Source organism: Coregonus clupeaformis, unplaced genomic scaffold (genome assembly GCF_020615455.1).
Source record: "Coregonus clupeaformis isolate EN_2021a unplaced genomic scaffold, ASM2061545v1 scaf0363, whole genome shotgun sequence".
Lineage (NCBI taxonomy): Eukaryota > Metazoa > Chordata > Actinopteri > Salmoniformes > Salmonidae > Coregonus > Coregonus clupeaformis.
In genome coordinates, this window is record NW_025533818.1 from 185,412 (window position 1) to 212,500 (window position 27,089).

Consider the following 27,089-nt stretch of genomic DNA (forward strand, 5'->3'; position numbering starts at 1 on the left):
GAGAGAGAAGTGGTGTAGAGAGGAGAGAGAGAGAGAGAGAGAGAGAGAGAGAGAGAGAGAGAGAGAGAAGTGGTGTAGAGAGAGAGAGAGAAGTGGTGTAGAGATGAGAGAGAGAGAGAGAGAGAGAGAGAGAGAGAGAGCGAGAGAGAGAGAGATAGAGAGAGAGAGAGCGAGAGAGAGAGAAGAGTTGTAGAGAGGAGAGAGAGACAGAGAAGAGGTGTAGAGAGGAGAGAGATAGAGAGAAGAGGAGAAAACATTTGAGAAAAATAAAATGAGAGGGCTGTGTTGAGCAGATGTGAGAAGAACATGGCATGAGAAGGTAAGTGTTACTCACGCTGACACTCTTTGCAGCACGTGCCTGGCACATAGGCAGGTGCAGAGTCAGGGGGACACTGAGGAGGGGGGCACGAGATGGTCTCACACTGGACTGTACCATTCTAAAGGAATAAGACAAAACAGACATTATTAGTATAAAGATCTATGATCTCCAACCTGGACTGTACCATTCTAAAAGGGGATTCAAATCTAAACAAAAGCAGATTTATTCACTCAGACAATTGATCAACACACAATATTACTCAGAACCTCAGACTGATCCCCCTATAATGGACTGAACCATTCTACGGAGCTATAACAAACCCCAAGACCATAAAGTCTATGGGTGCGTTCATAAATTAGCTCTGGCGCAGAATAACTGATGAATTTACGAACGCTCAACACCCGTTGAATATGGCCGGTGTCAGTAAACGTCAGCAAAAAAGCGTAATTCAATTGTTGCCTGCAGCACAGTTACAGTCACCAACGCTCTGGATAACATGAAAACAGCCTAACCAGCTCTGCTAGGGCGAGTAAAATGGTCAGAGTGAGGTGTTCTCTCATGTGTGTCTGGAAGTAGCTAGCAAGCTAGCCAACATTAGCCAGTTAGCTTGTTATACACAGCTTAAGTCCGTTACGATCAACCCTACTCCAGTGCACTGCCAGAGTGCACTCTGAGTGCACTCTGGCAGTCCAGATTGAATTTACAGACACCCTATGTCTTGATCACTGAGATCAGGAGAATCACACAGAGTTGATACACCATATGTCTTGATCTCTGGGATCAGGAGAATCACACAGAGTTGATACACCATATGTCTTGATCTCTGGGATCAGGAGAATCACATAGAGTTGATTGCACTAGTGATTTTTAGGTTATGGTTTTCCATTCAGTGCCGTCCCTTTAAGTCCCGGATAACTGTGATCATGAAGTGAACTATTCCTTTAAGTCCACAGTGATTATAGAGTGAACTGTCCCTTTAAACCCACAGTGATTATAGAGTGAACTGTCCCTTTACAAAAACATTTATTTTTACTGCTCTAATTACGTTTGTAACTAGTTTATAATAGCAATAAGGCACCTCGGGGGGTTGTGATATATGGCCAATATACCGCGGCTAAGGGCTGTATCCAGGCACTCCGCGTTGCATCGTGCGTAAGAACAGCCCTTAGCCATGGTATATTGGCCATATACCACACCTCCTCGGGCATTATTGCTTAATTATAGTCTGTCATAGTGTGTTATAGCCTGTTTCAGTCTGTTATAGTGTGTTATAGTGTGTTATAGCCTGTTATAGTGCGTTATAGTGTGTTATAGCCTGTTATAGTGTGTTATAGTGTGTTATAGCCTGTTATAGTGCGTTATAGTGTGTTATAGCCTGTTATAGTGTGTTATAGTGTGTTATAGCCTGTTATAGTGTGTTATAGTGTGTTATAGCCTGTTATAGTGCATTATAGTGTGTTATAGCCTGTTATAGCCTGTTATAGTGTGTTATAGTGTGTTATAGCCTGTTATAGTGTGTTATAGTGTGTTATAGTCTTACATAGCAGGAACAGTTCCTGCATCCGTCTGTCCATCCTTCGTCCTCCCTGTACAGCACTCCGTTCATACTGCAGGTCCTCTCACAGTAACAGCCATCCAGAGCCTGCATTTTCTCCTCCGCACGCGACAGCTGCACACACACACACACACCAAAACAAAGATACAGAGTTAGTGTGTGTGTGTGTATGTGTGTGTATGTGTGTGTGTGTGTGTGTATGTGTGTGTGTGTGTGTGTGTGTGTGTATGTGTCTATGTGTGTGTGTGTGTGTATGTGTGTGTGTATGTCTGTGTGTGTGTCAGCCTACAGTATTTGCGCACACAAAAATGCCTGTGTGTATTTTTGCGTGTGTTCGTGCAAATGAATGCGTGTATGAGAATATTTCTGTCAACAGCCCGTTGTTACGGTCTGCTTTTTAACTCATCATTTATTCAACAACCCAGCGTGGCACGACAAGGGAACCAGAGCCCAGTAAACCAGGACAGAGATGCTCCATGTGCTGTATTACAGAACAGTAAATGGATGTTCCCTAACTTACCGTCTGTGTGAATGATTCATGCACTTATGCCTTGTACACTGACAGGACATCAGGCGGTGGTGTACATGGCAGCTGTCCACATCTACACCATTACTCTACACTGAGTAGGAGTCGTAAGAAAAGCTAGCATGTCGACCAGAGAGACACAACAGAGGGTGAATCTCAATAGTCAAAAGTGGCTTCCTCTCCTCTCCTGTCCCTTCAGATCAATGCAGATTAAGGGAAGAAGACAAGGAGAGGAACAAATGTAGACTATTGAGACACACATTGTCTAATGCTACAGTACCTTGCTGGAGGTCTTGGCTAAGACATCCTGCAGCTCCATGATCTTCTGCACCAGCCCATGGAAGTCATTGCAGGTGGGGCAAGCTGAAACACAGGTAAGTCAAGGTAATGTAATGTTGGCATGATGTTTCCATTGTCAATGTCCATGTAACTGTACCGGCAAGCATATTAGGGCTTTCTGTTTTTACTGTAAATGCATGTGTAGCTGGTGCTGCATTTTGTGGACATCTCATTTTAGATGCAGAGTTTCCAGACTTTTATAGTGGATGTAAAATAATGTACATGTCAGCATGTTAACTTCAGAGTTTCCAGACTTTTATAGGTACTAAATGTAACTGTTATCTTACTGCGGTTGAGGTCTGGACACTGGGAGATGTAGCCTTGAGACATGACGACCAGCTGAACATCCTGCATTATTCCCTGTATAGACAGGGAGGAGGGAGAGAAAGGGAGAGTGAAACAGATAGGGTGAAAGAGATAGAGAGTGAGAGAGAGGTTGAGACAGAATAACAGAGAGAGAAAGGGAGGCGAGAGAGAGAGAGAGAGAGAGGTTGACCTCAGATCATATCTATGCAGGTTGAGTTAGCCTAGCTAAGCTCCATGAGTGTGTGACGTTAGCTGACAGTTGGAATCACTAGAAGCTGATGAGACAGAGGTACAGAACCAGCTACCTGACAGTTGGAATCACTAGAAGCTGATGAGACAGAGGTACAGAACCAGCTACCTGACAGTTGGAATCACTAGAAGCTGATGAGACAGAGGTTCAGAACCAGCTACCTGACAGTTGGAATCACTAGAAGCTGATGAGACAGAGGTTCAGAACCAGCTACCTGACAGTTGGAATCACTAGAAGCTGATGAGACAGAGGTTCAGAACCAGCTACCTGACAGTTGGAATCACTAGAAGCTGATGAGACAGAGGTTCAGAACCAGCTACCTGACAGTTGGAATCACTAGAAGCTGATGAGACAGAGGTTCAGAACCAGCTACCTGACAGTTGGAATCACTAGAAGCTGATGAGACAGAGGTTCAGAACCAGCTACCTGACAGTTGGAATCACTAGAAGCTGATGAGACAGAGGTTCAGAACCAGCTACCTGACAGTTGGAATCACTAGAAGCTGATGAGACAGAGGTACAGAACCAGCTACCTGACAGTTGGAATCACTAGAAGCTGATGAGACAGAGGTACAGAACCAGCTACCTGACAGTTGGAATCACTAGAAGCTGATGAGACAGAGGTTCAGAACCAGCTACATGACAGTTGGAATCACTAGAAGCTGATGAAGCTGATGAGACAGAGGTACAGAACCAGCTACCTGACAGTTGGAATCACTAGAAGCTGATGAGACAGAGGTTCAGAACCAGCTACCTGGCAGTTGGAATCACTAGAAGCTGATGAGACAGAGGTTCAGAACCAGCTACCTGACAGTTGGAATCACTAGAAGCTGATGAGACAGAGGTACAGAACCAGCTACCTGACAGTTGGAATCACTAGAAGCTGATGAGACAGAGGTTCAGAACCAGCTACCTGGCAGTTGGAATCACTAGAAGCTGATGAGACAGAGGTTCAGAACCAGCTACCTGACAGTTGGAATCACTAGAAGCTGATGAGACAGAGGTTCAGAACCAGCTACCTGGCAGTTGGAATCACTAGAAGCTGATGAGACAGAGGTTCAGAACCAGCTACCTGACAGTTGGAATCACTAGAAGCTGATGAGACAGAGGTACAGAACCAGCTACATGACAGTTGGAATCACTAGAAGCTGATGAGACAGAGGTACAGAACCAGCTACCTGACAGTTGGAATCACTAGAAGCTGATGAGACAGAGGTTCAGAACCAGCTACATGACAGTTGGAATCACTAGAAGCTGATGAGACAGAGGTACAGAACCAGCTACCTGACAGTTGGAATCACTAGAAGCTGATGAGACAGAGGTTCAGAACCAGCTACCTGACAGTTGGAATCACTAGAAGCTGATGAGACAGAGGTACAGAACCAGCTACCTGAACCAGCCGTGTGTTCTGGAGATGACGGATCCACTGTGCCGAAACTGACGTGATTAGAAGCTATGTGAGGTTTAAGCTCTGGCACGTCAATTTACACACACACACACACACACACACACACACACTCACACTCTGAATGTGTTTGATTGTTTAACATCGCAGTCTGTCTAGTATTACCAATGAATACATATCACACCATACTAGAGATGAACACTGGTAGCCGGGATCCCGGGACGGTCCCGGAACCCCTCTTCACATTTCTCTAGCGTATTAACTGGTGTTGAGAACAACGTGGCGGAGGCAGGTGGCAGCATGAGGAGACGAGGAAACAGCCTTTGGGCCTAGAAAAAGCGCAGAGACAGTTAAACTCACCTTAGTTATGATCAACTGAATTATGAAAATGTTGGATTATAGTAGCCAAATGTAGCAAATTCTTGCCTATACTGAAACCCCCAAACTCATATCCAACCGTTACACTAATTTAAACCAATAGTCGTGTGTGTTGATTGCAGCGCGGTTTTGATTGGGACAGCGCCATCGCGCTGCTTTGAGACAAGCCTGGGGCGTAGCCGACGAAAGTAGAGGTGCTGCTGCACCCCCTGAAAAACCCTCCCCACGTCGACAAAACTTAATCATCAATTAGATTTTGACAAATAGGATATATTCTGTCATTATCTATCAAGCTTAGCAACTTTGGTTATTTGACTTTTGTTTGACTGCCGTTACAAGGTTTTTATGATTCGACAACGCTATAGCCTACTCGGGGTGCGCTCTGGTCGAGAGAGCCTAGGCCTACTGCTGAAATGTGCTGAATTAATTGAGGAACATGATAACACTCTGAATTTATGAACGGCCTGTTTAAAAATGTACAACAATGTCATTGGCGACTCTATCATTACTGAATATCTGTTTCACTACCTGTGAAATCTGTACATAGTGATGCAGCCAAGCCGGCAAGGTGGCGCAGCGACAATCTCACTTGGGGAGAACCCTGGCATAGTGACCGTATCTTGGTTGTAAACACTTTAAATGGGCACTTCAGATTTTTGCAGTACTTCCAGCGACTCTGGATAAATATTAATTTTTCTCTGAATTGAAACTTCGTAGATTTTTGGGAAAATATGAATCCCTACACCGTACCTTGAAGTATCCATGGGCCTGGTTCCTCTGTCCGAGCCAGACAGTGGTCTCAGAGGGAATGTCCATAGAAGGAGGCTCTATCACCCTCTCATAGATCCTAGAGGAGAAGGGGAAAACAAGAGGATAGCATACTGTTTATACACAGAACATACTGGAGGATAGCATACTGTTTATACACAGAACATACTGGAGGATAGCATACTGTTTATACACAGAACATACTGGAGGATAGCATACTGTTTATACACAGAACAAACTGGAGGATAGCATACTGTTTATACACAGAACATACTGGAGGATAGCATACTGTTTATACACAGAACATACTGGAGGATAGCATACTGTTTGTACACAGAACATACTGGAGGATAGCATGCTGTTTATACACAGAACATACTGGAGGATAGCATACTGTTTATACACAGAACATACTGGAGGATAGCATGCTGTTTATACACAGAACATACTGGAGGATAGCATACTGTTTATACACGGAACATACTGGAGGATAGCATACTGTTTATACACAGAACATACTGGAGGATAGCATACTGTTTATACACAGAACATACTGGAGGATAGCATACTGTTTATACACAGAACATACTGGAGGATAGCATACTGTTTATACACAGAACATTCTGGAGGATAGCATACTGTTAATACACAGAACATACTGGAGGATAGCATACTGTTTATACACAGAACATACTGGAGGATAGCATACTGTTTATACACAGAACATACTGGAGGATAGCATACTGTTTATACACAGAACATTCTGGAGGATAGCATACTGTTTATACACAGAACATACTGGAGGATAGCATACTGTTAATACACAGAACATACTGGAGGATAGCATGCTGTTTATACACAGAACATTCTGGAGGATAGCATGCTGTTTATACACAGAACATACTGAACATGTAGGCACACATCTAACTATTCCTCATTGAAATAGATAACACAATGTTAGCATGTTACATTCCATTAGGATAAATACTTCCTGCTCTGCTTTAAGAGACACAACAGCAGTCCTACCCGAGGCCGTAGTGCTTCACTCCCAGCTCTGCTCACATTCAGCCTTCCACAATAACACCTGCTTCACCAGATCATCAAGACCTGGATGATTGGTTTATTGGCTGACTCAGGTGTTATAGTGCTGGGTTGGAACAACATCCTGCTCACCCTTGGTCTCCCTTAGGCACTGGTACCCTAAAGGTATTCTCTCTCCCTCCATTCACGCCAACCCTTACCTTACTGCTCTCTCTGTATCTCTCTCTCTCCCTCCATACCAACCTCTCGTCCTCCAGTGCCCACACTCACCTGTTACAGTCGACGTGCAGGACCACGTGGGAGACACTGACGGCCACAGACAGCTTGTGCCAGCGGTCGTCTGCCAGGGAGTAGGGGAACACCTCAGTGTGTTCCCGCTGGTCCCTGGTACGGTAGTGGAGACGGATCTCATTACGCTGCCCACTGCTCTCCAACTCCAGATACCTGGATAACAGACACAAAGTAAATACTGAATCTATTAGTATCTGTTAGAATGGCTGATGCCTGAGAAGGTAATTGCTGATGCCTGAGAGGTAATGGCTGATGCCTGATAGGTGCTGAAACTACTATCTTCCTGTGTTACAACGTGTCATCATTCCGACACAATTTAATTTAATTGTATACCTTTATTTAACTAGGCAAGTCAGTTAAGAACAAATTCTTATTTACAATGACGGCCTACACCAGCCAAACCCGGATGACACTGGGCCAATTGTGCACCGCCATATGGGACTCCCAATCACGGCCGGTTGTGATACAGCCTGGAATCGAACCAGGGGGTCTGTAGTGAGCACTGAGCACTGATATGCAGTGTCTTAGACCGCTGTGCCACTCGGGAGCCCAATAAAAAGAGGGACTGAAAAGCTGCAGTGAGAAAGCTGCAAACACATTGAACAAATAAATCAACAGTAGTTGCTGTACTCTTAAAATTGCAGGGACTAAAGTTGAAAACACTTCCAAGAAAGAAATCCTCAATTACAGAGGAGTTTACAGAGTAGTGCTGCATTTGTAGATTTCCCTCGAAAGTTAGAATAATGAGGCTGCTGCTGATGGGGATGACACATACTGTATACTGTCTCTGAGAGGAGAGGGAGGGAGAAGAGAGGGAGGGAGGGAGGAAGGTGGAGGGGGAGAGAGGGAAAGAGAGAGGGGGGAGAGAGCGAGAGGCAGGTAGAGGCAGAGTACTCTATAGAGAATAGCTGAGGCTCCACAGACCATAGCCTAGAGCCCTCCCTCTCTCCCTGCATGCCTGCAGTCTGCCAGTCTGGCCCTGGGCAAGGAGAAGAGGGGAGGAGAGGAGAGGAGAGGAGAGGAGAGGAGAGGAGAGGAGAGGAGAGGAGAGGAGAGGAGAGGAGAGGAGAGGAGAGGAGAGGAGAGGAGACATTGCCCAAGGTGTTCACCCTTAGCTGCCTCCAACAGAGTCACATCAATCAGCAGAGTATTCAGCATTCTGATTAGAACACTCAGCCACAGTATTCACCTTTCTGATTACAACACTCAGCCAGAGTATTCAGCATTCTGATTAGAACACTCAGCCACAGTATTTACCTTTCTGATTACAACACCCAGCCAGATTATTCATCTCTCTGATTAGAACACCCAGCCAGAGTATTCATCTCTCTGATTAGAACACCCAGCCAGAGTATTCATCTCCCTGATTAGAACACCCAGCCAGAGTATTCATCTCTCTGATTAGAACACCCAGCCAGAGTATTCATCTCTCTGATTAGAACACCCAGCCAGAGTATTCATCTCTCTGATTAGAACACCCAGCCAGAGTATTCATCTCTCTGATTAGAACACCCAGCCAGTCTCCTCTCAACCTGGTCTCTGTCTCTCACCAGACTGATAGAGCTAAAGGTACATCTGCACCGACATCACAATCTCCTAGGTTAGGTGGAAATGGCAACATAGACTCCAAATCTGATAGCACTCGGAGAGTTAGTGTGGGACAGACACACACACACACACACAGAGAGACAGACACACACACACACACACACACTCATCCTACTATCCTCTCACACACACTACTATCCTCTGCAACTTCCTCATCGCTTGGTTACATACACGATCCTATCACCACAGCTGCTGTAATCCACATCTTAAGTGTGTGTGTGTGTGTGTGTGTGTGTGTTTGGATGTGAGTTGCATGTGCACTCCCTTATCACTCTGCTTCCTTATGGTTAGTCACATCAAACTAATCCAGCTGCAGCAAGACATTCTACTAGGATTTAATGTGTCTGGCTGGCTGTCTGTCTGTCTGTCTGGCTGTCTGACTGTCTGTCTGTCTGGCTGTCTGGCTGTCTGTCTGTCTGGCTGTCTGGCTGTCTGTCTGGCTGGCTATCTGGCTGTCTGGCTGTCTGACTCATCCATCTAGAGACTGGACTGAGTAAGGAATTCAAACTTAATTAGAGGTGTGTGTGTGTGTGTGTGAGTGTGTGTGTGTGTGTGTGTGTGTGTTGGCATGTGTGCCTGCGTGTGTGTATGTTGATTAGGCACTGATCTGTGAGATAAAGGAAGATGACAGGTTGACTGTGACCTTAGAGGCCATGTCATCAATACTGTGTCTGGAGGGAGAAAATGTCACAGGTCTTTCTCCAACACTGTTTACCCTCTGCAGAAAGGACTAGAAGGATGGAGGGACGGAGGGACGGAGGGTCGGATTTATGGAGGGATGGAGGGATGGATGAACGGATAGATTGAAGCCATTACATAAATGATTGGAAGAAAGAGAGAACGATGGAAGGATAGAGGGATGGAAGGGGGATGGATTGAAGCCCACTACAAAAAGGACAGAGGAAAATCAGAAGGATAGAGGGATGGAGTGCTCCAACTGAAGAAAGGACAAGCTGCTTCACATTGATTTATTTTTCACATTTAAGATTAAAGAAAATGAAAAAAAATCCATATAAAGTCGTCCTTGGAGGTCGTAACAATGAAAACAGGGCTAAATCGTAATCTGACTGGCCGTGATTGTTTGACCTAAAATGGACTGTCTTCAAGACAACAACAGAACCTAGGCAGTGAAGTGCTAATACTACTGTTCAAATGACCTCATGAAATCCATGCCAAAATCCCACACAATAAAAACAATAGCAGGCTGAACTTTATACAATGACACTGGGGAAATCTTGACAGATAGTACACAGTGTAAACTGTATAACTAGTTGGTGTATGTTAGCATTGTACTGCCTCTACCCGAGTCCCGGACTTTTGAGGTTAGGCTCTTGCCTCTTTATTACATATGGAGTCCAGTGGTGGCTGGCGGCACTTTAAATGGGGAGGACTGGCTCATAGTAATAGCTGGAACGGAATTAATGGAATGGTATCAAACACCGGGTTTTCCATGTGTTTGATACCATTCCATTCACTCCATTCCATCCATTACTATGAGCCATCCTCCCTTCACCAGCCTCCTCTGATGGAGTCCCCCTTCAGCTGTTTTTACTGACTACTGTATAAAACAGCCAGTGTGCTAGCTTGGCATGTAGCGCTGCCTCCCTGAACCAGCCTCTGACTGGGCTTGAACCAGGGTCCTCTATATCGTCTCTGACTGGGCTTGAACCAGGGTCCTCTATATCGTCTCTGACTGGGCTTGAACCAGGGTTCTCTATATGGTCTCTGACTGGGCTTGAACCAGGGTTCTCTATAGTGCCTCTGACTGGGCTTGAACCAGGGTCCTCTCTCTGACTGGGTTTGAACCAGGGTCCTCTATCTTGTCTCTGACTGGGCTTGAACCAGGGTCCTCTATAGTGCCTCTGACTGGGCTTGAACCAGGGTCCTCTATAGTGTCTCTGACTGGGCTTGAACCAGGGTCCTCTACCTTGTCTCACTGGGCTTGAACCAGGGTCCTCTCTTGTCTCTGACTGGGTTTGAACCAGGGTCCTCTATCTTGTCTCTGACTGGGCTTGAACCAGGTTCCTCTATCTTGTCTCTGACTGGGCTTGAATCAGGGTCCTCTATCTTGTCTCTGACTGGGCTTGAACCAGGGTTCTCTATAGTGCCTCTGATTGGGCTTGACCCAGGGTCCTCTATCTTGTCTCTGACTGGGCTTGAACCAGGGTCCTCTATAGTGCCTCTGACTGGGCTTGAACCAGGGTTCTCTATAGTGCCTCTGACTGGGCTTGAACCAGGGTCCTCTACCTTGTCTCTGACTGGGCTTGAACCAGGGTCCTCTATCTTGTCTCTGACTGGGCTTGAACCAGGTTCCTCTATCTTGTCTCTGACTGGGCTTGAATCAGGGTCCTCTATCTTGTCTCTGACTGGGCTTGAACCAGGGTTCTCTATAGTGCCTCTGATTGGGCTTGACCCAGGGTCCTCTATCTTGTCTCTGACTGGGCTTGAACCAGGGTCCTCTATAGTGCCTCTGACTGGGCTTGAACCAGGGTTCTCTATAGTGCCTCTGACTGGGCTTGAACCAGGGTCCTCTACCTTGTCTCTGACTGGGCTTGAACCAGGGTCCTCTATCTTGTCTCTGACTGGGCTTCAACCAGGTCCTCTACCTTGTCTCACTGGGCTTGAACCAGGTCCTCTACCTTGTCTCACTGGGCTTGAACCAGGTCCTCTACCTTGTCTCACTGGGCTTGAACCAGGGTTGTCTACCTCGCAAACACAAGTGGCCGGTTTGAGCTATAGAAAAGGATCCAATTCGATTGCACCATTGGCGACATTTCAAGCTAGCTGTGGAGTGCGTTTATGGCACGTTCTATCTCCATTACATAACAGCACACAAATGGTTTCTAAGTCCAGATGTGTGTCTTCCTGTGTTCTGCATGGTGTATGGAGAGGACTGTGTCTTCCTGTGTTCTGCATGGTGTATGGAGAGGACTGTGTCTTCCTGTGTTCTGCATGGTGTACGGAGATGACTGTGTCTTCCTGTGTTCTGCATGGTGTATGGAGAGGACTGTGTCTTCCTGTGTTCTGCATGGTGTATGGAGAGGACTGTGTCTTCCTGTGTTCTGCATGGTGTATGGAGAGGACTGTGTCTTCCTGTGTTCTGCATGGTGTATGGAGAGGACTGTGTCTTCCTGTGTTCTGCATGGTGTATGGAGAGGACTGTGTCTTCCTGTGTTCTGCATGGTGTACGGAGATGACTGTGTCTTCCTGTGTTCTGCATGGTGTATGGAGAGGACTGTGTCTTCCTGTGTTCTGCATGGTGTATGGAGAGGACTGTCTTCCTGCGTTCTGCATGGTGTATGGAGAGGACTGTGTCTTACCTGTGCTCTGCATGGTGTATGGAGAGGACTGTGTCTTACCAGTGCTCTGCAAAGCAAATGGAGAGGACTGTGTCTTACCTGTGCTCTGCATGGTGTATGGAGAGCAATACGCCAGAGTTGAGTCTCTCCTGCTTCAGAGTGGCCAGCACAGTGAACTCTGTCCTGTCTCTCAGCTTCTGGAGCATCGCCTCTGCTACATCCTCCTTCACCCTCACGTTCCTCCACGAGTCTGAAGAGAGAGAGAGAGAGAGAGAGAGAGAGAGAGAGAGAGAGAGAGAGAGAGAGAGAGAGAGAGAGAGAGAGAGAGAGAGAGAGAGAGAGAGAGAGAGAGAGAGAGAGAGAGAGAGAGAGAGAGAGAGATGTATAAAAAGCTGTATAAATGTAATGGCTGGGGGTACCGGAGGAGAGATTTAGGACACATTGCATTATGTAATACAGGTTATTCAACAACATATGTCTGAGTGCACACTCTAGTCCAGGGGTATTCAACACTTACCCTACGACGTCCGGAGCCTTCTGGTTTTCTGTTCTACCTGATAATTAATTGCACAAACCTGGTGTCCCAGGTCTAAATCAGCCCTGATTAGAGGGGAACAATGAAGAAATGCAGTGGAACTGGCTTTGAGGTCCACAGCTGAGTTTGAGGGCTCTAGAGAACTGTTTCAGATGGTGTGTCTGGACCTGGGACCCATAGGGGACTTATAGACAGGTCAGCTTGGGTCTGGGCTGAAGATTGGTCTGTGGCTGGGAACATGGTTTGGTCTTTTTAGTGGGGCTCCAAAGGAAATCCCCACTGGGCACAGACGTCAATTCTACGTCTAGTTTTGATTCACATTTGGTTGAGTTGTCAACTAATGTGAATTCAATGTCAAATCAACCAAAATGAACCCTGTCATTGGATTTAGGGTTAAAAGTTGGGTAAAGAAAGTTGATGACTTTTTGCAAATCCAATCAGTTTTCCATGTTGATTCAACGTCATCACATTGAATGTTTTGGTTGAAATGAGGTGGAAACAACTTGATTCCATCATCACTCACAGGGACAGAGGAGTTATACTGTATGTTTCTGATGAGGACTGAAACCATCATCACTCACAGGGACAGAGGAGTTATACTGTATGTTTCTGATGAGGACTGAAACCATCATCACTCACAGGGACAGAGGAGTTATACTGTAAGTATGTCCCCAGTTTTAGAGCTGTTGCTATGCTTGTTAATTAGTGTGATGTTAAATCATTTCACCTATTTGTTGAATATGGGAACAGACAACAGAGTGTTGTTGTGCACACAGTGCATCTGTTGAGGGCGTGCGTGCACTTGTTGAGTAAGGTCACATGGTTGCTACCCTTTGAGCGGGCGCTCATGTCAATAAACCGTCTATTCGAGATGCTATCCTGTACACTGCCGTGTTCCTTATTCAAGAGGAACAGAACCCTGCTCCCTTTAATACAACACTTATCTTCCAGTTTATCTACAGAGAGAGTGAGAGAAGGGGTTGAAACAACGGCAGCATCCTGATCTCTGGCTGCCTTTGTTCTCCCTCAGCCAAACCTACAGTATCTGTCCATCCTTCCATCACCCTATCCTCTCCTCTATCCCTCCATCCCCCCAGCCTCTCCTCAGACGTCTACGCTCATTTGATGGAACCATCAATAAGAGATGTAGGGAGTGTGTGTGTGTGTGTGTGGGGGGGGGGCATAAATACACCATCTACAGCTAGTGAGAATAGCTTTAACATAACTGGGGAGAAAACAATGTTGTCTATATGTTCCATAGATACAGTATATACTACCATAGATACAGTATATACTACCATAGATACAGTATATACTACCATAGATACAGTACCATAGATACAGTATGTACCACCATAGATACAGTGTATACTACCATAGAGACAGTATGTACTACCATAGATATAGTATATACTACCATAGATACAGTATGTACTACCATAGATACTGTCACGCCCTGGCTCTGGGGACTCTTTAATGTTGAGCCAGGGTGTTAGTTTCTATGTTTTGTGTTTCTATGTTGGCCGGGGTGGTTCTCAATCAGAGGCAACGTGAATCAGCTGTTGCTTGTTGTCTCTGATTGGGAACCATACTTAGGTAGTCGTTGGGCATTTGTGTGGTGTGGTATCTTGTTCCGTGTAGGTTTGTGTTGGTGAACCTGTGGACTTCACGTATCGTTTGTTGTTTTTGTTCGTGTGTTGTACATCTAATAAATCATGTACGCTTATCACGCTGCGCCTTGGTCCACTACTTTTGATGATCGTGACAGATACAGTATATACTACCATAGATACAGTATATACTACCATAGATACAGTACCATAGATACAGTATATACTACCATAGATACAGTATATACTACCATAGATATAGTATATACTACCATAGATACAGTATGTACTACCATAGATACAGTATATACTACCATAGATACAGTATATACTACCATAGATACTGTCACGCCCTGGCTCTGGGGACTCTTTAATGTTGAGCCAGGGGGGGGGCGCTAGAGAGCGTGCTATGGAGTAGACGTGCATTGCTAGAGCTCCGCTCAATTTTGAAACAAATTAATATTTATCTTAACCTCTCACAACCTATAACTTCAAACAAATATGACAAAGGGAAAAGGCAACAAAAAAGGGGGCGCTAAACAAGATAATTGGAATGAGATAGACAACGAACCAATTTCAACGTCGCCGACCCACGAGGAGCTAGCTGAAGAGGCTAGCTTCCAAGAGTTCCCCACAGATCCTACTCAAAGTGACATACTGGCTGCCATAAACGCACTAAGCAAGAAGGTGGACACAAGGTTGGCTGATATCTCAAAGAGTATTGGGACTTTGGCCGAAACTGTGAAGGCAACTAAGGGAAGGGTGCACGAGGTTGAGCAGACGACAATCGATCACGAGGCCAGGCTACAGGACATAGAGAAACAGTGCGCAACGTTCAAAAATGACAACAAAACCCTGAAGGCCCGACTGGAAATGCTCGAGTCGCATTCAAGACGCCAGAACATCCGAATATGTGGGATCCAGGAGGACACGGAGAAAGGGAAACCCACTGAATTTGTCTCGGAGCTGATACCGGCATTGCTGGGGAGTGAACACTTCAAAACGGCCATCCTGATCGACCGCGCACACAGAGCACAGGCAACGAAGCCGGCCAAGGGCGGGCCACCAAGGCCATTCATTGTAAGGCTGCACTATCCCCACACCAGGGATCTCATCCTCAAGCTGGCTAGTCAAAAGTTCCCCCTTAACTACAACGGAGCCAGGGTGTCTTTCTACCCAGATCTTACCTTGGAGGTGAGGAACCAACGGAAAGAGTATGATGAGGTACGCAACAAATGCAGGGCGGCCAACATCCGATATGGATTCCTCTTCCCAGCCCGGTTTAAGGTGACAGTCGAGGGATCAACACGTACGTTTGACAACGCAAAAGAGGCAGATCTGTTCTTGACAAGCAAGCTCCCCGGCTGAGGATACAGAACGGCTGTGCCAGCAGGCTAAATGGCCAAATACAGGCCAGGAATGTGTGTGAATTGAATTTCCGGCCTATGTCTTTTCGATCAGAAGATCAGAAATTGGGACTTATAGGATAGGTGAGATGTTGTGGCTAATATAGCATTGTTTGGCATGTCATGTTTTAGCGTTTAAGTTAAGTGTTATTTAATATTAGTTTATATGCGGAGCATCTATAGACGACGAGTTAGTTCAAGCTTTATGTCTAGACACCCTAACGTTTGTGTGTTAGCCAAGGAGTGCTTCGTTTGGGGAAGTCACTCAGTAAAGGGACGGGAGGGGGGGGTTGGGGTCTGTGTTTTATGTTCACGTTTATTAGTACAGGTGGCATGACAAGGTCTCGCACGGCGGGACGTTTTTCTTCTGGGTTTTGTATGACAGCAGCAATTTGCTTTAAAATAAGAAATGCCACATAGTGACCGAGCACAGAGTAGACCAGGTGGAATAAAGATAGTCAGCTGGAACTGTAATGGATTAGGGCATGTCATGAAACGAGCTAAGGTTTTTTCTCATCTTAAATCACTGGGTGCTGACATAGTGCTTCTTCAAGAAACTCATATTAAACGCCCCGCGCAGGCCAAGCTACGAGTCGGCTGGATCGGGTCAGATATACCAGTCTAACTTTGATGCAAAAGCGAGAGGGGTAGCAATCCTGATAAGGAAAAACATTCCTTTTGTTTACTCAACCTCGATTTCAGATCCTAATGGTCGGTATATTATTGTGGCTGGTACACTGAATTCAAAACCAATAACCTTGGTCAATTTATATGGACCCAACTTCGATGATCCATTATTTTTTCAAAGGGTATTTAAGGCCATACCAAATATCTCGGATACAAGTGTTATTGTTGGAGGTGACTTTAACTGTACGTTAGACCCTCTTTTAGATAAACAGCTATCAAGGTCACTTCAACAATCAAATGCCAGTGTCTGTCTAAATACATTGATGACAAACCTTAACATTGTCGATATTTGGAGACTGACGCACCCAACAGACAGGGATTATTCTTTCTTCTCATCAGTTCATAAATCATATTCCAGAATTGACTATTTTTTGTTGGACTCCAAACTAATCTCAGCAGCTGAGTCGGTTACCTATCACCCCATTCTAATTACGGACCACTCTCCTCTGTCCATGGTGCTGAAACTTCGACAATATGTCGACAGGTCGGCGACCGTGGCGCTTAGACGCATACCTGTTGAAAGATGAGGCTTTTTGTCAGTATTTGGAGGAGCAGATTGCCTTTTTCCTCAGTACTAACGACACGGGGATGTTGACGACTCCACCCTTTGGGAATCTCTAAAGGCTGTGATTAGAGGTTACATTATTTCTTATACATCAGAGAGGAAGAAACGTGCCAATACTAGGCTGAGAGAAATTGAAAGAGAGTTAGGGGAACAGGAGAACGTTTTTAGGACAAATTCCTCGTATACAGTCCTTGAGAAGATCACAAAGTTAAAGTATGAATACAATACCATCCTTTCGAAACGGGTGGGCTCTTTACTTGCTAGAACGCAACAAAGTTATTTTGAACTGGGGGACAAACCACATAAATTATTAGCAAGACAGCTAAGGCATGTACAAGCATCTAGAGCTATTCACAAAATAAAAGACAAGAAGGGTAAAATAGTAACAGATCCGCAGGACATTAATAAATGCTTTGCACAGTTTTACTCAGAGCTATACCAATCAAAATGCGATGCTACTGATCCACAAACTATGGAACGCTTTCTCGCTGATTGTGAACTTCCTAAACTAGACAGGGGGCAGCTGCCGCACTCGATGCAGGGATAACCTTAGATGAAATTAACACAGCGATAGCACAATTTCCAAACAGCAAGGCCCCTGGGCCCGATGGATATGTAATAGAATTCGATAAGAAGTACTGCGCTAGTCTATCTCCACTTATGCTGCGAATGTTTCAACAATCCAAAGAAAATACCAAACTCCCGCAAACACTGTATGAGGCTACAATAGCCCTGATCTTGAAAAAAGATAGAGATTCCATGGAGATGTCGTCGTATCGCCCCGTGTCGTTACTCCCCATAGAAAACAAGGTGTTGACAAAGATATTGGCAAACCGATTGAAAAAATATATTTCCGACATCATACACCCTGACCAGACAGGTTTTATCCCGGGCCGACATATATACTACAATTTGAGACGCCTTTTCAACGTAATGTATCATGATCATAAAGTTGAGGCAGTGGTAATAGCTCTTGATGCAGAGAAGGCGTTTGATCGGATTGAGTGGAAGTATATGATGTCGGTTCTGGAGCATTTCGATTTGGAAAGGAATTTATTAATTGGATAAGAATTATTTATGCACACCCAATGGCGTCCGTGGTGACCAATCAGGAAATGTCGCAGTCATTCCGCCTGTTCAAGGGGTGCCGACAGGGGTGCCCTATTTCGCCTGCTCTCTTCGCTATAGCCATGGAACCCCTTGCTACGCGCATTCGGGCATGTGCCGATATAGCTTCTGTTAAAATAAAAGACACACAGCACAAAATTTCCCTATATGCAGACGATGTTCTTTTGTTTTTGTCCAAGCCTAAAACGTCTATTCCACCATTACTTAACTTGATAAACACATTCGGCTCCTTCTCTGGCTACAAGATAAACTGGCAAAAAAGTGAGATGATGCCAATATCACGGCCTGTGGATATGCAATTTCTGCAATCTACCCCGCTTAGAACAGTGAGGGACAAGTTCACAAGCCTTGGCATTGTAGTGACAAGAGACCTTGACCAGCTATTGAAAGTGAATTGGGACATGAAAATATATCAGCTTAAACAAAATATAGATTTCTGGAAAACTCTGCCTATTTCCTTGGTTGGTCGTATAAACGCTATTAAAATGGTTGTCCTACCCAGGTTTCTTTACCTCTTCCAATGTCTACCCAATTTCATACCACAAAGCTATTTTAAGAAACTGGATTCAATAGTAACTCCATTTTTATGGGATAACAAGGCAGCCAGAATTGCAAAGAAGCATTTATGCAAGTACAAGATAGAGGGGGGCTTTGGCCTTCCTCACTTCAAACTGTATTATTGGGCTGCTAATCTGAACATTGTGTCTTTCTGGAGGGAAAGTTTACCTGAGATGAGACGGAAGGATATGCCTTCATGGCTTTTGATTGAGCAGGCCTCCTGTCAACGTTCCTCACTCCCTGCACTTGTTAATAGCCCATCATATGTGAAAAAAGCCACTTATGACTCCAATCCAGTCATTTGTCATACTCTTAGGATCTGGAAACAGATTAGGGATTTTCTTAACATACCCACTGTGTACATAGACAGCCCGATTAGCCGGAATCATGCTTTCCACCCTGCAATGGATGATGTGGTGTTTTCACAGTGGAGGGAGAAGGGGCTCACAACAATTGGTAATCTATACATAGATGGTCAGTTAGCTTCATTTCAACAACTACAGGCAAAGTTCAACATGCCAACAACACATTTTTTCAGATACCTCCAAATCAGGAATTTCTTAAGGACACACATCCCACAGTATGGCATGAAGCCAAATAGTCCTACATTAGATAGCTTGATCCTTGTCAAACCCCATTCAAAAGGGTCGGTCTCCAGACTGTATGATGTGCTACAGGCCCACATAGAGGTATCCACAGACACCATTAAAAGGGCTTGGGAACAAGAACTTGGTTCAGAAATCTCAAATGAGGACTGGATAGAAGCTCTCAGGAATATAAACCACAGTTCAGTGAATGCCAGACACAACCTTGTACAGTTTAAGGTGATACACAGGTTACACTACTCAAAAGTAAAACTGCATAAAATATTCCCGGACACCTCACCACTGTGTGAGAGGTGCAAGCAGGAGGAGGGGACGTTGTCCCACTTATTCTGGACATGCCCTAAATTACAGGCTTACTGGGCTCTCATTTTTGATTACTTATCTAAGGCCTTTGATAGAGTTCTAGCCCCAGACCCATTGATCGCTCTGTTTGGTACAGTTGATGGGAATAACCAGGAGGGGAAAGCTGTCTCTCTTTGTACTCTATTAGCCAAAAGGCTCATATTGCAATTTTGGAAATTGGAGACTGTACCTACCTTTGAAATGTGGTTACGGGATTTAGGGAATGTAATCCATATGGAAAAGATTCGATACAACACCTCCAATAGAAGTCCATTGTTTTACAAAATATGGCAGCCGATACTGGATAAATGGTCTAGTCCCGCTTCATAACTGGGCTGACGATCTGCTGCTACTCTGTGCTGTACTCCACTCAATATTTATTTTTGGCTGAACTACACTGCTTGTAATGACTATATGCTGTCTTCTTATACACGTACCACCTAATAGGATTTTGTTTTATTTTGTGTATGTGTGAGTTAACTTTTGTTTTGTCCTCTAAACTGGCCATCCCATCCAACAGTACAATGAATGTCATTGTTTGTATTGCTGTCTCTTTTACTTTATTTTTATTGGAAAATAATAAACATATTATAAAAAAAAAAAAAAATGTTGAGCCAGGGTGTTAGTTTCTATGTTTTGTGTTTCTATGTTGGCCGGGGTGGTTCTCAATCAGAGGCAACGTGAATCAGCTGTTGCTTGTTGTCTCTGATTGGGAACCATACTTAGGTAGTCGTTGGGCATTTGTGTGGTGTGGTATCTTGTTCCGTGTAGGTTTGTGTTGGTGAACCTGTGGACTTCACGTATCGTTTGTTGTTTTTGTTCGTGTGTTGTACATCTAATAAATCATGTACGCTTATCACGCTGCGCCTTGGTCCACTACTTTTGATGATCGTGACAGATACAGTATATACTACCATAGATACAGTATATACTACCATAGATACAGTACCATAGATACAGTATATACTACCATAGATACAGTATATACTACCATAGATATAGTATATACTACCATAGATACAGTATGTACTACCATAGATACAGTATATACTACCATAGATACAGTATATACTACCATAGATACTGTCACGCCCTGGCTCTGGGGACTCTTTAATGTTGAGCCAGGGGGGGGGCGCTAGAGAGCGTGCTATGGAGTAGACGTGCATTGCTAGAGCTCCGCTCAATTTTGAAACAAATTAATATTTATCTTAACCTCTCACAACCTATAACTTCAAACAAATATGACAAAGGGAAAAGGCAACAAAAAAGGGGGCGCTAAACAAGATAATTGGAATGAGATAGACAACGAACCAATTTCAACGTCGCCGACCCACGAGGAGCTAGCTGAAGAGGCTAGCTTCCAAGAGTTCCCCACAGATCCTACTCAAAGTGACATACTGGCTGCCATAAACGCACTAAGCAAGAAGGTGGACACAAGGTTGGCTGATATCTCAAAGAGTATTGGGACTTTGGCCGAAACTGTGAAGGCAACTAAGGGAAGGGTGCACGAGGTTGAGCAGACGACAATCGATCACGAGGCCAGGCTACAGGACATAGAGAAACAGTGCGCAACGTTCAAAAATGACAACAAAACCCTGAAGGCCCGACTGGAAATGCTCGAGTCGCATTCAAGACGCCAGAACATCCGAATATGTGGGATCCAGGAGGACACGGAGAAAGGGAAACCCACTGAATTTGTCTCGGAGCTGATACCGGCATTGCTGGGGAGTGAACACTTCAAAACGGCCATCCTGATCGACCGCGCACACAGAGCACAGGCAACGAAGCCGGCCAAGGGCGGGCCACCAAGGCCATTCATTGTAAGGCTGCACTATCCCCACACCAGGGATCTCATCCTCAAGCTGGCTAGTCAAAAGTTCCCCCTTAACTACAACGGAGCCAGGGTGTCTTTCTACCCAGATCTTACCTTGGAGGTGAGGAACCAACGGAAAGAGTATGATGAGGTACGCAACAAATGCAGGGCGGCCAACATCCGATATGGATTCCTCTTCCCAGCCCGGTTTAAGGTGACAGTCGAGGGATCAACACGTACGTTTGACAACGCAAAAGAGGCAGATCTGTTCTTGACAAGCAAGCTCCCCGGCTGAGGATACAGAACGGCTGTGCCAGCAGGCTAAATGGCCAAATACAGGCCAGGAATGTGTGTGAATTGAATTTCCGGCCTATGTCTTTTCGATCAGAAGATCAGAAATTGGGACTTATAGGATAGGTGAGATGTTGTGGCTAATATAGCATTGTTTGGCATGTCATGTTTTAGCGTTTAAGTTAAGTGTTATTTAATATTAGTTTATATGCGGAGCATCTATAGACGACGAGTTAGTTCAAGCTTTATGTCTAGACACCCTAACGTTTGTGTGTTAGCCAAGGAGTGCTTCGTTTGGGGAAGTCACTCAGTAAAGGGACGGGAGGGGGGTTGGGGTCTGTGTTTTATGTTCACGTTTATTAGTACAGGTGGCATGACAAGGTCCCGCACGGCGGGACGTTTTTCTTCTGGGTTTTGTATGACAGCAGCAATTTGCTTTAAAATAAGAAATGCCACATAGTGACCGAGCACAGAGTAGACCAGGTGGAATAAAGATAGTCAGCTGGAACTGTAATGGATTAGGGCATGTCATGAAACGAGCTAAGGTTTTTTCTCATCTTAAATCACTGGGTGCTGACATAGTGCTTCTTCAAGAAACTCATATTAAACGCCCCGCGCAGGCCAAGCTACGAGTCGGCTGGATCGGTCAGATATACCAGTCTAACTTTGATGCAAAAGCGAGAGGGGTAGCAATCCTGATAAGGAAAAACATTCCTTTTGTTTACTCAACCTCGATTTCAGATCCTAATGGTCGGTATATTATTGTGGCTGGTACACTGAATTCAAAACCAATAACCTTGGTCAATTTATATGGACCCAACTTCGATGATCCATTATTTTTTCAAAGGGTATTTAAGGCCATACCAAATATCTCGGATACAAGTGTTATTGTTGGAGGTGACTTTAACTGTACGTTAGACCCTCTTTTAGATAAACAGCTATCAAGGTCACTTCAACAATCAAATGCCAGTGTCTGTCTAAATACATTGATGACAAACCTTAACATTGTCGATATTTGGAGACTGACGCACCCAACAGACAGGGATTATTCTTTCTTCTCATCAGTTCATAAATCATATTCCAGAATTGACTATTTTTTGTTGGACTCCAAACTAATCTCAGCAGCTGAGTCGGTTACCTATCACCCCATTCTAATTACGGACCACTCTCCTCTGTCCATGGTGCTGAAACTCGACAATATGTCGACAGGTCGGCGACCGTGGCGCTTAGACGCATACCTGTTGAAAGATGAGGCTTTTTGTCAGTATTTGGAGGAGCAGATTGCCTTTTTCCTCAGTACTAACGACACGGGGGATGTTGACGACTCCACCCTTTGGGAATCTCTAAAGGCTGTGATTAGAGGTTACATTATTTCTTATACATCAGAGAGGAAGAAACGTGCCAATACTAGGCTGAGAGAAATTGAAAGAGAGTTAGGGGAACAGGAGAACGTTTTTAGGACAAATTCCTCGTATACAGTCCTTGAGAAGATCACAAAGTTAAAGTATGAATACAATACCATCCTTTCGAAACGGGTGGGCTCTTTACTTGCTAGAACGCAACAAAGTTATTTTGAACTGGGGGACAAACCACATAAATTATTAGCAAGACAGCTAAGGCATGTACAAGCATCTAGAGCTATTCACAAAATAAAAGACAAGAAGGGTAAAATAGTAACAGATCCGCAGGACATTAATAAATGCTTTGCACAGTTTTACTCAGAGCTATACCAATCAAAATGCGATGCTACTGATCCACAAACTATGGAACGCTTTCTCGCTGATTGTGAACTTCCTAAACTAGACAGGGGGCAGCTGCCGCACTCGATGCAGGGATAACCTTAGATGAAATTAACACAGCGATAGCACAATTTCCAAACAGCAAGGCCCCTGGGCCCGATGGATATGTAATAGAATTCGATAAGAAGTACTGCGCTAGTCTATCTCCACTTATGCTGCGAATGTTTCAACAATCCAAAGAAAATACCAAACTCCCCGCAAACACTGTATGAGGCTACAATAGCCCTGATCTTGAAAAAAGATAGAGATTCCATGGAGATGTCGTCGTATCGCCCCGTGTCGTTACTCCCCATAGAAAACAAGGTGTTGACAAAGATATTGGCAAACCGATTGAAAAAATATATTTCCGACATCATACACCCTGACCAGACAGGTTTTATCCCGGGCCGACATATATACTACAATTTGAGACGCCTTTTCAACGTAATGTATCATGATCATAAAGTTGAGGCAGTGGTAATAGCTCTTGATGCAGAGAAGGCGTTTGATCGGATTGAGTGGAAGTATATGATGTCGGTTCTGGAGCATTTCGGATTTGGAAAGGAATTTATTAATTGGATAAGAATTATTTATGCACACCCAATGGCGTCCGTGGTGACCAATCAGGAAATGTCGCAGTCATTCCGCCTGTTCAAGGGGTGCCGACAGGGGTGCCCTATTTCGCCTGCTCTCTTCGCTATAGCCATGGAACCCCTTGCTACGCGCATTCGGGCATGTGCCGATATAGCTTCTGTTAAAATAAAAGACACACAGCACAAAACTTCCCTATATGCAGACGATGTTCTTTTGTTTTTGTCCAAGCCTAAAACGTCTATTCCACCATTACTTAACTTGATAAACACATTCGGCTCCTTCTCTGGCTACAAGATAAACTGGCAAAAAAGTGAGATGATGCCAATATCACGGCCTGTGGATATGCAATTTCTGCAATCTACCCCGCTTAGAACAGTGAGGGACAAGTTCACAAGCCTTGGCATTGTAGTGACAAGAGACCTTGACCAGCTATTGAAAGTGAATTGGGACATGAAAATATATCAGCTTAAACAAAATATAGATTTCTGGAAAACTCTGCCTATTTCCTTGGTTGGTCGTATAAACGCTATTAAAATGGTTGTCCTACCCAGGTTTCTTTACCTCTTCCAATGTCTACCCAATTTCATACCACAAAGCTATTTTAAGAAACTGGATTCAATAGTAACTCCATTTTTATGGGATAACAAGGCAGCCAGAATTGCAAAGAAGCATTTATGCAAGTACAAGATAGAGGGGGGCTTTGGCCTTCCTCACTTCAAACTGTATTATTGGGCTGCTAATCTGAACATTGTGTCTTTCTGGAGGGAAAGTTTACCTGAGATGAGACGGAAGGATATGCCTTCATGGCTTTTGATTGAGCAGGCCTCCTGTCAACGTTCCTCACTCCCTGCACTTGTTAATAGCCCATCATATGTGAAAAAAGCCACTTATGACTCCAATCCAGTCATTTGTCATACTCTTAGGATCTGGAAACAGATTAGGGATTTTCTTAACATACCCACTGTGTACATAGACAGCCCGATTAGCCGGAATCATGCTTTCCACCCTGCAATGGATGATGTGGTGTTTTCACAGTGGAGGGAGAAGGGGCTCACAACAATTGGTAATCTATACATAGATGGTCAGTTAGCTTCATTTCAACAACTACAGGCAAAGTTCAACATGCCAACAACACATTTTTTCAGATACCTCCAAATCAGGAATTTCTTAAGGACACACATCCCACAGTATGGCATGAAGCCAAATAGTCCTACATTAGATAGCTTGATCCTTGTCAAACCCCATTCAAAAGGGTCGGTCTCCAGACTGTATGATGTGCTACAGGCCCACATAGAGGTATCCACAGACACCATTAAAAGGGCTTGGGAACAAGAACTTGGTTCAGAAATCTCAAATGAGGACTGGATAGAAGCTCTCAGGAATATAAACCACAGTTCAGTGAATGCCAGACACAACCTTGTACAGTTTAAGGTGATACACAGGTTACACTACTCAAAAGTAAAACTGCATAAAATATTCCCGGACACCTCACCACTGTGTGAGAGGTGCAAGCAGGAGGAGGGGACGTTGTCCCACTTATTCTGGACATGCCCTAAATTACAGGCTTACTGGGCTCTCATTTTTGATTACTTATCTAAGGCCTTTGATAGAGTTCTAGCCCCAGACCCATTGATCGCTCTGTTTGGTACAGTTGATGGGAATAACCAGGAGGGGAAAGCTGTCTCTCTTTGTACTCTATTAGCCAAAAGGCTCATATTGCAATTTTGGAAATTGGAGACTGTACCTACCTTTGAAATGTGGTTACGGGATTTAGGGAATGTAATCCATATGGAAAAGATTCGATACAACACCTCCAATAGAAGTCCATTGTTTTACAAAATATGGCAGCCGATACTGGATAAATGGTCTAGTCCCGCTTCATAACTGGGCTGACGATCTGCTGCTACTCTGTGCTGTACTCCACTCAATATTTATTTTTGGCTGAACTACACTGCTTGTAATGACTATATGCTGTCTTCTTATACACGTACCACCTAATAGGATTTTGTTTTATTTTGTGTATGTGTGAGTTAACTTTTGTTTTGTCCTCTAAACTGGCCATCCCATCCAACAGTACAATGAATGTCATTGTTTGTATTGCTGTCTCTTTTACTTTATTTTTATTGGAAAATAATAAACATATTATAAAAAAAAAAAATGTTGAGCCAGGGTGTTAGTTTCTATGTTTTGTGTTTCTATGTTGGTCGGGTGGTTCTCAATCAGAGGCAACGTGAATCAGCTGTTGCTTGTTGTCTCTGATTGGGAACCATACTTAGGTAGTCGTTGGGCATTTGTGTGGTGTGGTATCTTGTTCCGTGTAGGTTTGTGTTGGTGAACCTGTGGACTTCACGTATCGTTTGTTGTTTTTGTTCGTGTGTTGTACATCTAATAAATCATGTACGCTTATCACGCTGCGCCTTGGTCCACTACTTTTGACGATCGTGACAGATACAGTATATACTACCATAGATACAGTATATACTACCATAGATACAGTACCATAGATACAGTATATACTACCATAGATACAGTATATACTACCATAGATATAGTATATACTACCATAGATACAGTATGTACTACCATAGATACAGTATATACTACCATAGATACAGTATATACTACCATAGATACAGTACCATAGATACAGTATATACTACCATAGATACAGTATGTACTACCATAGATATAGTATATACTACCATAGATACAGTATGTACTACCATAGATACAGTATATACTACCATAGATACAGTATATACTACCATAGATACAGTATATACTACCATAGATACAGTATGTACTACCATAGATATAGTATATACTACCATAGATACAGTATGTACTACCATAGATACAGTATATACTACCATAGATACAGTATATACTACCATAGATATAGTATATACTACCATAGATACAGTATGTACTACCATAGATACAGTATATACTACCATATATACAGTATATACTACCATAGATACAGTATGTACTACCATAGATACAGTTATACTACCATAGATACAGTATATACTACCATAGATACAGTATATACTACCATAGATACAGTATGTACTACCATAGATACAGTTA

At 44.1% G+C, this 27,089-nt stretch overlaps 1 protein-coding gene across 2 annotated transcripts in view; it reads right to left on the bottom strand.

Annotated features, from left to right (window-relative positions):
- The window catches only part of LOC123484577 (protein kinase C-binding protein NELL2-like), a 154,724-nt gene that overhangs the window by 54,287 nt on the left and 73,348 nt on the right, over positions 1–27,089 (bottom strand). For both annotated transcript variants that reach the window (XM_045215070.1, XM_045215069.1), the window contains exons 3-9: positions 12,184–12,334; positions 7,157–7,330; positions 5,828–5,924; positions 3,027–3,099; positions 2,681–2,763; positions 1,860–1,988; positions 335–437 (exon numbers count right to left, since the gene is read on the bottom strand). In XM_045215070.1, the coding sequence (XP_045071005.1) occupies positions 335–437; positions 1,860–1,988; positions 2,681–2,763; positions 3,027–3,099; positions 5,828–5,924; positions 7,157–7,330; positions 12,184–12,334 (810 nt within the window). The remainder of the gene's footprint in view (positions 1–334; positions 438–1,859; positions 1,989–2,680; positions 2,764–3,026; positions 3,100–5,827; positions 5,925–7,156; positions 7,331–12,183; positions 12,335–27,089) is intronic.